Source organism: Notolepis coatsorum (genome assembly GCF_963971535.1).
Source record: "Notolepis coatsorum genome assembly, chromosome: 1".
Classification (NCBI taxonomy): Eukaryota; Metazoa; Chordata; class Actinopteri; order Aulopiformes; family Paralepididae; genus Notolepis; species Notolepis coatsorum.
This window is the reverse complement of record NC_140165.1, coordinates 121436064-121451203: the sequence shown is the minus strand read 5'-3', so window position 1 is coordinate 121451203 and position 15140 is coordinate 121436064. Positions and strand designations below refer to the sequence as shown.

General features: G+C 44.6%; 1 protein-coding gene across 1 annotated transcript in view; it reads left to right on the top strand.

Annotated features, from left to right (window-relative positions):
• Positions 1 to 15140, top strand: part of LOC311248910 (metal cation symporter ZIP14-like) — a gene marked incomplete at both ends in the record, with an annotated part of 131872 nt that overhangs the window by 43073 nt on the left and 73659 nt on the right. Inside the window, 2 exons of the mRNA XM_084338139.1 lie at positions 4255 to 4420; positions 11153 to 11416. Coding sequence (XP_084194265.1) covers positions 4255 to 4420; positions 11153 to 11416 — 430 coding nt within the window. The remainder of the gene's footprint in view (positions 1 to 4254; positions 4421 to 11152; positions 11417 to 15140) is intronic.

Below are 15140 nucleotides of genomic sequence, written 5' to 3'. Positions count from 1 at the left end.
TTGTTTAAAGTGAGTGTGTGCTATAAAGTGTGTGGAGTGGGTGCTACAGTGTCTTTGTTTAAAGTGAGTGTGTGCGTGTGGATGTGTGTGCTATGTGCGTTTGATGGTTGTTGTTGTGTAGTGTTCATTGTTCGTTGAGCAGCCTGATGGCCTGGGGATAGAAGCTTCTTCTGAGTCTTTCTGTGCTCGCCTTGAGACTCCGGTATCGCTTGCCTGACCGCAGCAGTTCAAAGAGGCAGTTGTTCGGGTGACTGGAGTCTTTAATGATTCTCTTAGCCTTGCCCCTGCACCGCTTGTTGTAAATGTTCTGGAGGGTGGGGAGCCCCCCTCCAATTGTGCGTTCGGCTGAACGTGTCACTCTTTGTAGTCTGCTTCGGTCTTGTGCAGTGCTATTCCCAAACCAGGAGGTGATGTTGCCAGTCAGGATGCTCTCTATTGTACATGAGTAGAAGTTCTTAAGGATCTTCTGACTGACTTGGAACTTCCTTAGGCGCCTGAGGAAGTAGAGGCGTTGTCGTGCCTTCTTCACAACACTGTCAATGTGTGTGGTCCATGTCAAGTCCTCGGATATGTAGGCTCCGAGGTACTTAAAGCTGTTGACTCTCAACCGGTGCCCCGTCGATGCTGAGGGGGCTGTAGTCCTTGACCCCCGACCTCCTGAAGTCCACAATCATCTCCTTTGTTTTGCTGACGTTCAGGGAGAGGCTGTTTTCCTGGCACCATCCCGCCAGGACCTTGACCTCTTCCAGGTAGGCCCTCTCGTCGTTGGCAGAGATCAGGCCCACCACCACTGTGTCGTCAGCAAATTTGATGATTGTGTTGCTACTCCGCTGAGCCACACAGTCGTGTGTGTACAGGGAGTAGAGGAGGGGACTCAGAACACAGCCCTGGGGGGCCCCTATGTTGAGGGTGATGGATGAGGAGGTGCAGTTGCCTGCTCTCACCACCTGGGGTCTGCCCGTCAGGAAGTCCAAGACCCACTGGCAGAGGTCATAGTTCAAGCCCAGGTCCCTGAGCTTGGCTATGAGTTTGGAGGGGACTATGGTATTGAATGCCACATCGTCATAGTTCCCCTTCCTCTTGTCCAGGTGTGATGCTGCTGTGTGCAGCACATGGGCTATGGCGTCCTCCGTGGACCTGTTGGGGCGGTATGCAAATTGCAGGGGGTCCATGTTGATGGGGAGGGAGGAGCAGATGTAGCCCTTTACTAGCTTCTCAAAGCACTTCATGGCTATGGAGGTGAGAGCTACAGGGCGGTAGTCGTTGAGGCAAGCAGGCTTGGATTTTTTGGGTACAGGGATAATAGTGGACTTCTTCAGGCAGGTGGGGATGACAGCCTGTTCTAAGGACAGGTTAAATATGTCAGTGAATACCGGGGCCAGTTGGTCGGCACAGACTTTTAGGACGCGGCCAGGGATGCCGTCCGGTCCTGCTGCCTTCCTGATATTCACTTTTTTAAAGGTCCGCCTCACCTCATGCTCTGTTACCCTGAACACTGAGTCTCCATCAGCAGCAGACCCCCCCCCCCCCCCCATTGCCGTGGCTTGTGGGCTGGTGTTGTTATTACCAGCATCAAACCTCGCATAGAAGGTATTGAGGTCATTTGCTAAGGAGATGTCACTGTTCAGTTTGAGGGAGGTGCCTTTGTAGTCTGTCATCGTTTTGAGCCCCTGCCACATAGCTCTGGAGTCAGCCTGTTCAAACTGGAGTTCAATTTTATCCCTGTAGTGCCGTTTTGCCTCTGTCACTGTCCTCCTTACGTTGTATCGCGCCACCTTGTGGTCATTCATGTTGCCTGCCACCAGGCCGTCGTTGTATGCTTTGGTGCGCGCTTTCAGAGCTTCACGGACGGATTTGTCTACCCAGGGTTTTTGATTTGGGTAAACTCTAATTGTGGTAGTGGGGATTGTTTCTTCCACCAAAATACGAACAAAGTCCAGCACTGTCTCCGTGTAGACATTAATGTTATCTGTGTCGCGGAACACGCTCCAGTCTGTGCAGTCAAACGCAGCCTGGAGCGTCTCCCCCGACTCCACATCCCATTTCTGCACCTCTCGCGAGACTACAGGAGTGCTCTTGATTCTTTGTTTATATTTTGGTGAAAGAAAGATGGCCGTAGACTCGGTGGTGTAGTGGTTAACACTGGCGCCTCACAGCAAGAAGGTCCAGGGTTCGATTCCCGCTTGGGGACCAGGTTTCCATGATGCCAGGGACAGGTGGGGTATCTCCCGGGCCTTTCTGTGTGGAGTTTGCATGTTCTCCCCCTCCGTGCTCGCAAGGGTTTCCCCCCTGATAAGATAAACCCAATGGAAAAACATGCACAACAGATCGCTGACGCTGTGGCGTCCTTGACGAAGACGGACAGGAGCACTTGGATTGGTCCCCGGGGCGTGGCCCCACGCCGACGCCCTGTCTGCTCCCGGCTGCCCTCGGGGGGGGGGGGGGGGGGGGGGGGACAACGGGTCGGGTTAAGCGCAGAGACTCAATCGCATCGGCGACCCTGAGAAAGACAATGCATGTGTGTGTGTGTGTATTCCCGTGTGTGTGTGCCGCCCATTGCATGTCCCATGTCGTTGCATGCCGAATAAAGACGTCTCTAAAGAGGTCCTGCATTACATTTCTCTACAGCTCTTGTGGAAGATATTATCTGTACTCTTCACAGATTTTCACACCAGAAGTAGTGAAACGTTGTGACTTTACTTGTGGAAGACGCAGAGCAGCCTGAGCACGATGGATGCTGAATCAGTGCGTGAAGTGTGTTAGTTATGTTACTAAAGTTTGACCAAACTATCCATTCTGTTCACAGAAAGCAGCAGTGGTGGCATTGCATTGAGTGAACTCTGGGACATTGCCTCCCCCTAGTGGGCGTTTTATGCATCAGTCACACGGTTCAATCAGCCTTACGCCATAACATTAAGTAACACACTACGTGATCCTTTGATCCTATTACAGGAGCTCTTTAACCTACATGGGTTGCTGCCTAGCACTGCTAACCTTAGTGACGCCTGACTCCGAGAGAGTGACTCAGAGAGGCCAATGTGCATCATACTTATAGGTCATGACTCATGGGACTAAAGACGTACCTCTTCACCAAAGCTTTTTCTTAGTTTGAACCTTTCATCCATGCCTTGTGTGTTTTATCCCTTTGTTTGTATGTTTTTATGCCTTGTTTTTTAATTGCCTATGTTTTTACCCTGTAGCACTTTGAGATTTGGCTCCAAATGTAAAGCGCACTACAAATTAAATGTATTATTATTATTATTATTATTATTATTATTATTATTATTATTATTATTATTATGGGATAGCCCCATGACACATAGTGTTAATTGAAGACCACTGGGATATATATGACTATAAATGTAAAACGTCATTTTAATGATACAAATATTGTCCTATTTATTATTATTATAATCACTTAAATCCGAGGAGAATTTTCTTCTACATGAAGAATGTAGAAGAGTTTATTTCAAGGCGGTGCTATAATGAAGCTGTTTGTTCAGTCATCGAGGAGGAATTGGTTGTTAATTCCATTTTTGCATAGCTTTTATAATGCCGTCGAATTTTTCTCCTGGACTGTGTGAGATATTTGTATTGATGAATTGAATATTTAACCCTTTCACTACCACACTACAGAAGGTTAACCCTTTACTACCACACTACAGAAGGTTAACCCTTTCACTACCACACTACAGACGGTTAACCCTTTCACTACCACACTACAGACGTCTGGTTAACCGTCTGTAGTGTGATAGTAAAGGGTTAACCTTCTGTGGTGTGGTAGTGAAAGGGTTAACCTTCTGTAGTGTGGTAGTAGTGAAAGGTTTACCTTCTGTAGTGTGGTAGTGAAAGGTTAACCCTGTGTTGTGGTAGTAAAGGGTTAACCTTCTGTAGTGTGGTAGTGAAAGGTTAACCTTCTGTAGTGTGGTAGTGAAAGGGTTAACCTTCTGTAGTGTGGTAGTGAAAGGGTTAACCTTCTGTAGTGTGGTAGTGAAAGGTTAACCTTCTGTAGTGTGGTAGTGAAAGGGTTTACCGTCTGTAGTGTGGTAGTGAAAGGTTAACCTTCTGTAGTGTGGTAGTGAAAGGTTAACCTTCTGTAGTGTGGTAGTGAAAGGGTTAACCTTCTGTAGTGTGGTAGTGAAAGGTTAACCTTCTGTAGTGTGGTAGTGAAAGGGTTAAAATCTAAAAGAAAAACTCTCTCTCTCTCTCTCTCTCTCTCTCTCTCTCTCTCTCCCCCCCCCCCCCCCCCCCCAGGGTCACGGTCACAGCCACTACGCCGGGGCGGCTCCCTACTCGTCGACCAATGGGGACGCGGAGGAGGCGGGTCTGAGGGAGAAGCTGCAGCAGAACGGGGAGGCCCAGGCGGAGGCGGGGGAGGGGCAGCTCATGCTCAGCTCCACACAGACCCCACAGGTAGGTGGTGATGGCAGGCAGGGCTCAGCTCCACTCAGACCCCACAGGTAGGTGGTGATGGCAGGCAGGGCTCAGCTCCACTCAGACCCCACAGGTAGGTGGTGATGGCAGGCAGGGCTCAGCTCCACTCAGACCCCACAGGTAGGTGGTGATGGCAGGCAGGGCTCAGCTCCACACAGACCCCACAGGTAGGTGGTGATGGCAGGCAGGGCTCAGCTCCACTCAGACCCCACAGGTAGGTGGTGATGGCAGGCAGGGCTCAGCTCCACTCAGACCCCACAGGTAGGTGGTGATGGCAGGCAGGGCTCAGCTCCACACAGACCCCACAGGTAGGTGGTGATGGCAGGCAGGGCTCAGCTCCACTCAGACCCCACAGGTAGGTGGTGATGGCAGGCAGGGCTCAGCTCCACTCAGACCCCACAGGTAGGTGGTGATGGCAGGCAGGGCTCAGCTCCACACAGACCCCACAGGTAGGTGGTGATGGCAGGCAGGGCTCAGCTCCACTCAGACCCCACAGGTAGGTGGTGATGGCAGGCAGGGCTCAGCTCCACTCAGACCCCACAGGTAGGTGGTGATGGCAGGGTTCACACAAGGTCCTTGAAGTGCTTAACCCTTTCACTACCACACTACAGAAGGTTAACCCTTTCACTACCACACTACAGAAGGTTAACCCTTTCACTACCACACTACAGAAGGTTAACCCTTTCACTACCACACTACAGAAGGTTAACCCTTTTACTACCACACTACAGAAGGTTAACCCTTTCACTACCACACTACAGAAGGTTAACCCTTTCACTACCACACTACAGAAGGTTAACCCTTTCACTACCACACTACAGAAGGTTATCCTTTCACTACCACACTACAGAAGGTTAACCCTTTCACTACCACACTACAGACGGTTAATGGTTGTAGTGTGGTAGTGAAAGGGTTTACCCTTTGTCATGTGGCAGACCTTCTGTATTGTCACAGTGAAAGGGTTAACCATTTGGTAGTGTGGCAGTGAAAGGGTTAAAGTGCTTGATTTTTTTTACCGAATAATACGAATAAAAGCTAAACAGAATCTAAATGATTTTAAACCTGAAACTAGAAAACCACTCTGGGACTAACTAAACTGAATTGAAAACCAAAATTATGTTATTTACCCCATGTCTTTGGACAGATGTGAGATGCTTATGAAAACCCTGCAAAGGATCAGATAATAATAATAATAATAATAATAATAATAATAATAATAATAATAATAATAATAATAATAATAATAATAATAATAATAATAATAATAATAATAATAATAATAATAATAATAATAATAATAATTTTATTTGTGTAGCACCTTTCATACAGGGGATTGCAGTTCAAAGTGCTTTACATCAGTAAGAAATAAGACATACAATCAGTGTAAAACAAGCAGCAAAAGCAAAGCATAAAGTGGGATAAAATAATGCAGATATATTAATCAAATCATATCAGAACCTCACGTTCCAATAGACATATAAAATCACAGTTTTTCACATTAGGATCTAACATCCCAACAGGCCACCTTGTTTATGTTTTGATTCAGTTTTAGTAGAATAGAACAGACATGAATGATGAAATGAGCACATAAAGTGCAGACATACTATAAAATCACAGTTTTTTACAGTGCAATAAAATTGTTCTGGATTACTGTTTAACAGTTCAAAGTCGTCTTTACCTTCTGTCTGGTATTCAGAGTTTAAAATCTGTAAAGTTTAAAGTCTTCCCTCTTGTTTGATACCCACTTTGACCCTTCAAACCTCCCTCTCAGGGCGCAGTTCCCTCTCTCAGGGCGCGGTTCTAGGCCTGGGTCTTTTAAAGTATTTCTTGCTTGATACCCACACAGTTTAATACCTGACAGTTTCCAACCTATGATAAAAAGTAATAGACAGAGTAAAATAGTGCAGTGCAATAAAATAGTAGAATAGAATAGACAGTAAAATTATGAATAATAAAATAAAGTAATAAGAGAATAAAAAAGAGGGAATAAAAATAATAATAAAGACACCAAGACTTGGTCTGTAAAGCCTTTCACATTTCCTGCTCACGGTCCCAAAACGTCCCGCCTATCTGTGGGAAAACGGTAATTGACTAGTACGGCTGTCCAGCCTCGGATATGTAAAATAAAAGAGAATAAAAACATAAACGCGAATAAAAACATGGGGAATAAAACAGAGTGTGTCAATGTCAATCACAGAGATATTGTACAGTCTAATAGTGTAAAGTCAGTCAAATGCTTTGGTAAAGAGATTTACTTTTGTAAAAACGTCTTGGCTTCCCTAATATTGTTGGGTAACGTGTTCCACAGTTTTGGGGCGTAGTTTACAAAGGCTGCACCACCAATATTTTTTTTTTTTTATCCCCTTTTCTCCCATTTTCTATTTTTCTCCCATCCCAATTTCGTATCATCCAATTCAACCCTCCCGTCTCGAACGCTGTTTCATGCCTCCCACAAGCCGGCTGTAATGTGGACGAAGCCATACATAGCACGAGTCCCCTCCGGTACTCGAGGTAGCAGCCGTCGCATCTTTTCACCTGCACAGCGCGATCTTTCAGCGTCAGGGGTCTGCGCTTTGGAGGGATGCCGCCCCCGTTGCTTCCTGATTCTGCGCAGGTGCACCAACCGACCTGTAGGAGTCGCTGTCCACAATGTCCGATCCCCACCCATCAGTTTTCCCACCCTGTATTAGTACGGACGACCAGCCAAACTGAAAACAATGTGGAGAGCTGGGCTCGAACCCAGCGTCTCCAGCATTGGTGGTGAGTGCCTTGCCCACTGCACCACCTCGCCGCCCTCATCACCGATCTTCTTATGACTCTTTCTGGTGACCTCTAATAGACCTGCATCTGATGATCGCAGTGTTCCGGCGGGTGTGTAGTTTATTAGAGAGTCAGCAATGTAGCTGGGTGCTTGTCCATTTAGAGCTAAAAGTTACAGGAAGTAGCTAAGAGTTACTGAATGAGTTTTGAATGAGCTGGACCCTCATTTATCAACATTGCGTACGCACAGATATGTGCGTAACCCGTGCGTACGATAATTTATAAGCAAAGTGTGTGACTTATCAATTTGAACATGAACTTGACTTTGTGCGTATATTTACGCTCAGCTCAGGGCATGCGTACCTGGCGCCCCGCGGTAGAATATTATACTGCAGACGGACGGCATAGCTCATCAGAGTTTCATGCATTAGTTTCAACGCGGAAAAAAGCTTTCGTTCATTAGTTTGACTGACGTGTTCTGTATGACCCCCGTAATTCATTATAGTTCATTGTAAAATAGCAACAGTAGTGTAATTATGGTCAAAACCCTATAAATACCATTTGGAATAATAGGTATTTCCGTTATCGGAATATACGGGGTGTATACTGACTGCGCTCCGCGTAACTCAACTCGTTATTATTTTGCGCATAGATTGTTGAACGTTTTGATTATATTTAAAAGGCTTTGCCAGTGTTAAACGAAACAAGTGGAATTTCGAAGCTGTAAGCAGAATACAAGTCATATGAACACCCACGATATAGTGTTCTTCCCCCTTCCTACTGTATAAGAAAGAATAAAAAACGCATTGCAACGAGAACAGAGGTTATATTTGTTGAGTATGTGTATTACAAAACCCTTGCAATAAATGTGTCTTAAATGAATGAAAAGCATACATGCTCTGGACACAGAGCATATATCGTGTGGGTGATATGACTTGTATTCTGCTTACAGAATTTCACTTATTTAGTTTTACAATGTCAAAGCCTTTTAAATATAAATCAAAACTTTCCCATATTTCTGCAATCTATGCGCAAAATAATAACGAGTTGAGTTCTAACAAAGAACATATTACATGCATTGCTGGGTAGGCTGATAGAGTAAACTGTAAATGAAATAGCCTTTAACATTATAAAGGATAGGCTATCATAGCAGGGTCTTCCCAACCTTTATTCGCCAGAGCCCCACGATTACTGGGAGACAATAGGAATATGATATGATATAAGGTATACTGGTCCGTCCGCGAGGATAGCGAGGAGTCTGATATCCATTAAATGCCATTTGAGAATATAGGCTATTAATGCAAAGCGACGACCTATAGCCTATACATATTATTTAATGTTTTCATAAGCGTAAAGATACAACAGCTAAATTAATGATCAAGTTAGTTTACTGTGCAGGGTTCGCAGGGCTGGCATGTGCTATATGCGCAAGTTACTGTTGCATAATGTAGGCTATGGCTGCTATTATATGTAATTCATATAGGCTACCTAATACCGACAACAAAATAGATTGTATCATATGCCTCTACAAATCATATTATACCCGGTAGCCAATCGAACTAAACAATAAAGGCATTCATATTCCAGCATGGTTATAATAATGACACACCAACGCCAAACAGTGGTTAACGAACAGTCTTTATTAGTATTTTGAGCTGTCCAGGCAGAATTGCAGCAATGGTCTTAGGGAGCCGTTGATATCTGACATCACCGTGTACAAGTCCGCCTTTTATTTATCCCATAACACAGGTTGTGTCTTCTTGGTTAGACAGCGCGTCCGTGAACAATCTCTCGTGAAGTTTCTCATTGTTCGCTCGGGTCAGTCCATTATTTCACATCCCATGGGGGGTGTTTCATTACCATATATGGATAATCATGCACGAGCATTGACGGTAGAACAAAGAGGTATTTATCAACACGGAGGAGCGTAGGACCCGTAGTACACACGGTTGATAAATCCCGATATTTCTGTGCGTACACACATTCAAAATTCTGTGCTTACGTATGAAAATAGAACACTTTCTAAGAATTGTTGATAAATGAGGGCCCTGGAGTCTTTCAGTAGTTTTCTTGGGGAGACCAGTGAATAGTACATTGCAGTAGTCTAGTTGACTAGCTATAAAAGCATGAATTAGCTTCTCTGCATCATTTTGGTTTATTTTATTTTGATGAAAGAAAGCAATTTTTGTCACTTTGTTTAAAAGGGGCGTTGAAGTAAAAAATCTGAGTCCAGGATGACACAGAGACTTGTCACCTCCGGTTTAATCCAAGTGGTTAAGATTCCTAGATTATTTGTTAGCGTCTCTTTTTTATTTGGGGCCAACAACAAGTATGACTTCAGTTTTGTCCTCATTCGATTTGAGAAAGTTGCTTTCTTCTTCTTTGTTGTGTTATGTCTGTGTGTATGTGGCCTAAACTGCTCCAGTAACCACACACTTCTGAAGGCCGCAGTGTTTAGACAAGGGCTCAAATCTCTGGGTTTCTCCCCCGAGAGCAACAGAAACGATAACACTTACAATGTCCACGTGCCGGTTTTGATTATGTGCGTGTATTACGTTACAGTGAGTTTGTTTTTTGTGCTGTAAATGTCAATGTTTACCCTCCATAATTACAGCATATTTGTAAATGCTGTCGATAACAGCTTGGCAGACACTCTCAGCTGGCAAACCACCAGCTCTGTCGGGCCTGCTTAACCCTTTCACTGCCACACGACAGCCGGTTAACCCTTTCACTGTGACAATACAGAAGGTTAGCCCTTTACTATCACACAACCGACGGTCGGTTGTGTGATAGTAAAGGGCTAACCTTCTGTCGTGTGGCAGTGAACGGCTTAAAGAAAAGCACTGTGTGTATTTTGAGGAGGGTTTCCCAGGCTATGATTTCATTATTATAATAAGCCCCTAAGACTTCGTATTGACTAGGGCCTAAGTACATATATTACATATGACTTTTTACGTTTTCAGAAAACGTTAAAGTTCCCCTGCTGGGGATCGAACACTAACCGTAACCCTAACTTCATGTCTTAACCATAACTGTTAAGTGAATGTTAAAACCAACTTCCACTCTGACTATAATCATAGTTAGATAGTGGTGAGGGCAACTTGCCTGTGACTGCAATGATTGTTGCTTCAAACAAGTCCTAGTTGGGGCGTTTGTTTTGGACTTTTGCCGAGACAATACGTAAATATATTATTTATGGCTATAACGATTGGTATTTTATTTAGGTTTTCTGATGAGACCGTGTTGGTCAATGCTACCTAGAACATAGGGCTGGGCGATATGGCCAAAAATGTTATCACGATATATCACGATAATATCTTTCATATAGTTCGATATCGATAATTATTGATATTTGTATTAGTATTAAAAAAAATACTAAATTATTATTTAAACAACAGATGTATGTTTATTTTGCAGCAATTCTTTGTCATTGCCGCCATTTTTAGTGTTACAGCCCCTCACACTCCAGTTCTCAGGCTGCAGCTGGTCTGAAAGCGAAAGTAAACCGGCTTCTCTGCTGGCTGTGGCTCCAGGGGAGTTGAACAGTTCTGGCTCTGCTAGTTTCTTAATTCTATATTTTGGCGCTTTTTTGGTGGACAAACCACCGCACATGTGCACCGTGACTCGTGACTGGAGTCTAGCTCTGCTAGCACACATAGCCTATTGTGTACAGACGGTTTCAAACTGTATTTTAAATTAGAAAGCAAACAAAATAAATGGACAAGAGAAAAATAAATCTCAATTTGGTCAGTATTGTCATTTGGACAAGCAAAGCCATTACTTTAAGTTGCGGGCAAGAAAGACAAGTCTGTCCACTGTCTCTGGTTTTAAAGCTGCCCTGTTGCAGGTCACAATACAAATACAAATAAATTATCGATATTATTTTTATTATCAATTATTATCTATTATTAAAAATATATTGCGATAATCATGGTTTTATCGCCTCGCCCTAACCCAGCCCCGCCCTCCCTCACTCTCCTCTCCTCCCAGCAGGACCCCCAGGGTTCAGAGGGCGGGGGGCGGGCCGGCGGCGGCGCCTGCTATTGGCTGAAGGGGGCGACCTACTCTGACATCGGCACGCTGGCCTGGATGATCACGCTGAGCGACGGCCTGCACAACTTCATCGACGGCCTGGCCATCGGGGCCTCCTTCACCGTGTCCGTGTTCCAGGGCATCAGCACCTCCGTGGCCATCCTCTGTGAGGAGTTCCCCCACGAGCTGGGTGAGTGGGAGACGTTATTGATCCTGTATTGATCCCCTTGAGCTGGGTGAGTGGGAGACGTTATTGATCCTGTATTGATCCCCTTGAGCTGGGTGAGTAGGAGACGTTATTGATCCTGTATTGATCCCCCACGAGCTGGGTGAGTAGGAGACGTTATTGATCCTGTATTGATCCCCTTGAGCTGGGTGAGTAGGAGACGTTATTGATCCTGTATTGATCCCCCACGAGCTGGGTGAGTAGGAGACGTTATTGATCCCCCACGAGCTGGGTGAGTAGGAGACGTTATTGATCCTGTATTGATCCCCCACGAGCTGGGTGAGTAGGAGACGTTATTGATCCTGTATTGATCCCCCACAAGCTGGGTGAGTAGGAGACGTTATTGATCCTGTATTGATCCCCCACGAGCTGGGTGAGTAGGAGACGTTATTGATCCTGTATTGATCCCCCACGAGCTGGGTGAGTAGTAGACGTTATTGATCCTGTATTGATCCCCCACGAGCTGGGTGAGTAGGAGATGTTATTGATCCTGTATTGATCCCCCACGAGCTGGGTGAGTAGGAGACGTTATTGATCCTGTATTGATCCCCTTGAGCTGGGTGAGTAGGAGACGTTATTGATCCTTTATTGATCCCCTTGAGCTGGGTGAGTAGGAGACGTTATTGATCCTGTATTGATCCCCTTGAGCTGGGTGAGTAGGAGACGTTATTGATCCTGTATTGATCCCCTTGAGCTGGGTGAGTAGGAGACGTTATTGATCCTTTATTCATGCATTAAAGCATTCCGTCTCCAGACGGATTTCCGTCAATTTGATTGGGGAGATCCGTCCATTTGATTCGCGGTCTGACGGAATTGGCTACCTGGTATAATATGATTTGTAGATGCATACACATTTAAACAAAATTGAGCCAATCAGAGGCGCCAAATATGAAGAAAAAAAATCGCGCCGCGCCAAGCAGAGTCATCGAGAGACAGGACGCTGCTCGCTCCGGAGGCTCGCTCCGCGGTTGCAGCTGCAGTCTATTGGGCGAGTTACACATTTGCGAGGTCTGAGAAGTCTGTCCACCACATGGCAGGGTAACAAGATAGTCATGTAAAATAATTAAAAACTGCGTGTTTTGGTTTAACGAGTCGCCTTTTTTGCAGCCTCGCGCGTCAAGTCAACTCTGCTTGTTGACCTAGTTTGTTTGTTTGTTTATTTGTTTGTTTATACCACGCTGCTTGCACTCGCTGCTATACCGATTAGCTAACGTTAGCTTAATAGCGTCGGTTAAATGGAAGGAGTAAGCCGGCCACTAAAAAGAGAACCCACCGCGGGGTTCTCAGATGAAAAGGATGAGCGGCACCACCTAACAAAAGAAAGTTTAGAGAGGAGAGGACGTTTGAAGAGACTGGCTAGGCAGCGCTACTGGGGGCTGTAGTGGTGAGTTGTTAACTTGTTCCGTGTGCCGCAACTATGTCAAAAACAGAAACAACACTTTTGTCATTGTCGTGTTACTTCACACTACAATACTTGAGTCCCCTGCTGTGGTTGTGAGTATAAGTTTATTAGCTTAACTCCGTAGCAACATCACACAGGTGTATCTCTAGACAGTCTCCTCCCCACCATATATTCTCTCCCCACCGTATATCTTTTTTCTACCATCCCCTCCTAATGTACGGTCTCCTCCCCATCATATGTATATAATCTGTTAGGATCTATGGTTTACTGTATATTTCTCTCCCACCCCCTCCTAATGTACAGTCTCCTCCCCATCATATCATGTATATAATCTCTGTTAGGATCTATGGGTAACAGTACTGTATATTTTCTCCCACCCACCCACCCCCTCCTAATGTACAGTCTCCTCCCCATCATATGTATAATCTCTTGTCAGGATATATGGGTAACATTACTGTATATTTGCATATCGTATATGTCACAAATGTAACAGTACTATATACCTGTAGACTGTAGTATGTCCCTATGCCATAAATGTCACTATGAATTGAAAATGGGGGACCCTGATGATGTAAACAAGACAAACGTCTTTCTCTGGTCTGCATCCCCTTAACAATTGTGTGTATTGAGCCATACTGTATTGTACCCATTCTGCAATCTGTTAAATATTGATTGATTGATTGAACATTTTATTAACAGAATTGCAGAATGTGTACAATAGAGTACGGCTCAATACACACAATTGTTAAGGGGATGCAGACCAGAGAAATACTTTTGTCTTGTTTACATCAGGGTCCCCCATTTTCAATTCATCATAACATATATGACACACATGACATACAGATAGACAATACTGCTACATCTATACATTTATGACATACCAGATTTACAAATACAGTATTGTTTGTGATACAAAAATAGTCTAAAAAAGAGAGTATATACATTGGAGGAGGTTGGGTAGGTGGGGTGGTACATTGGAGGTGGTTGGGTAGGCGGGGTGGGGTAACTGTACATTGGATTATCGACAAAACCTTACTTGGTCCCAAGAAGAGGGTCTTGTGTATTAAATAAAGTTTTCATTCATTCACTCTGGATCTGGTAAATCCAGTAGCAATACACACAATTGTTAAGGGGATGCAGACCAGAGAAAGATGTTTGTCTTGTTTACATAATCAGGGTCCCCCATTTTCAATTCATAGTGACATTTATAACATACATGACATCATGACATTTATGACATGGGGACATACTTGACTTACAGGTATAGTACTGTTACATTTGTCACATATATGATAAGCAAATATACAGTACTGTTACCCAGAGATCCTAACAGTAAATATATACATATGATGAGGAGGAGACTGTACATTAGGAGGGGGTGGGTGGGTGGTAAAAAATATATACAAACGGTGGGGAGGAGACTGTCCATTGTTGTTGTGGCATAATTTGCTAAACGTGTTTAGTCCCTTGTTTGTATGATAACAAGCCGTTTAGTTCATGGTTCAAAGTAATGGGAAAGGGGTGCTAGCTCGCCATCAATCAGAAGCTAGCCACAAGACTTGCATTCACGCTCTCCAGCACACAGCCTCCCTGCCTGGCACAACAACCACAACAGTAGGGTATATAGTCACAGTCAGGACAGTAGGCTCTACAAGTAGGCTCCCTTAAAACGCTAACGCTATTAAAAAAAATAGTGGAGATTAAAATAAGAATATGACTTGGCCTGAAAAAAAGTTCAGTCAGGAGATTTTTTTTTGCTTTAATCCCTGGGTCCTTTATTGATCCCCTTGAGCTGGGTGAGTAGGAGACGATGATCCTTTATTGATCCCCTTGAGCTGGGTGAGTAGGAGACGATATTGATCCTGTATTGATCCCCTTGAGCTGGGTGAGTAGGAGACGTTATTGATCCTGTATTGATCCCCACGAGCTGGGTGAGTAGGAGACGTTATTGATCCTGTATTGATCCCCCACGAGCTGGGTGAGTAGGAGACGTTATTGATCCTGTATTGATCCCCTTGAGCTGGGTGAGTAGGAGACGTTATTGATCCTGTATTGATCCCCACGAGCTGGGTGAGTAGGGGACGTTATTGATCCTGTATTGATCCCCTTGAGCTGGGTGAGTAGGAGACGTTATTGATCCTGTATTGATCCCCTTGAGCTGGGTGAGTAGGAGACGTTATTGATCCTGTATTGATCCTTTTGAGCTGGGTGAGTAGGAGACGTTATTGATCCTGTATTGATCCCCTTGAGCTGGGTGTGTAGGAGACGATATTGATCCTGTATTGA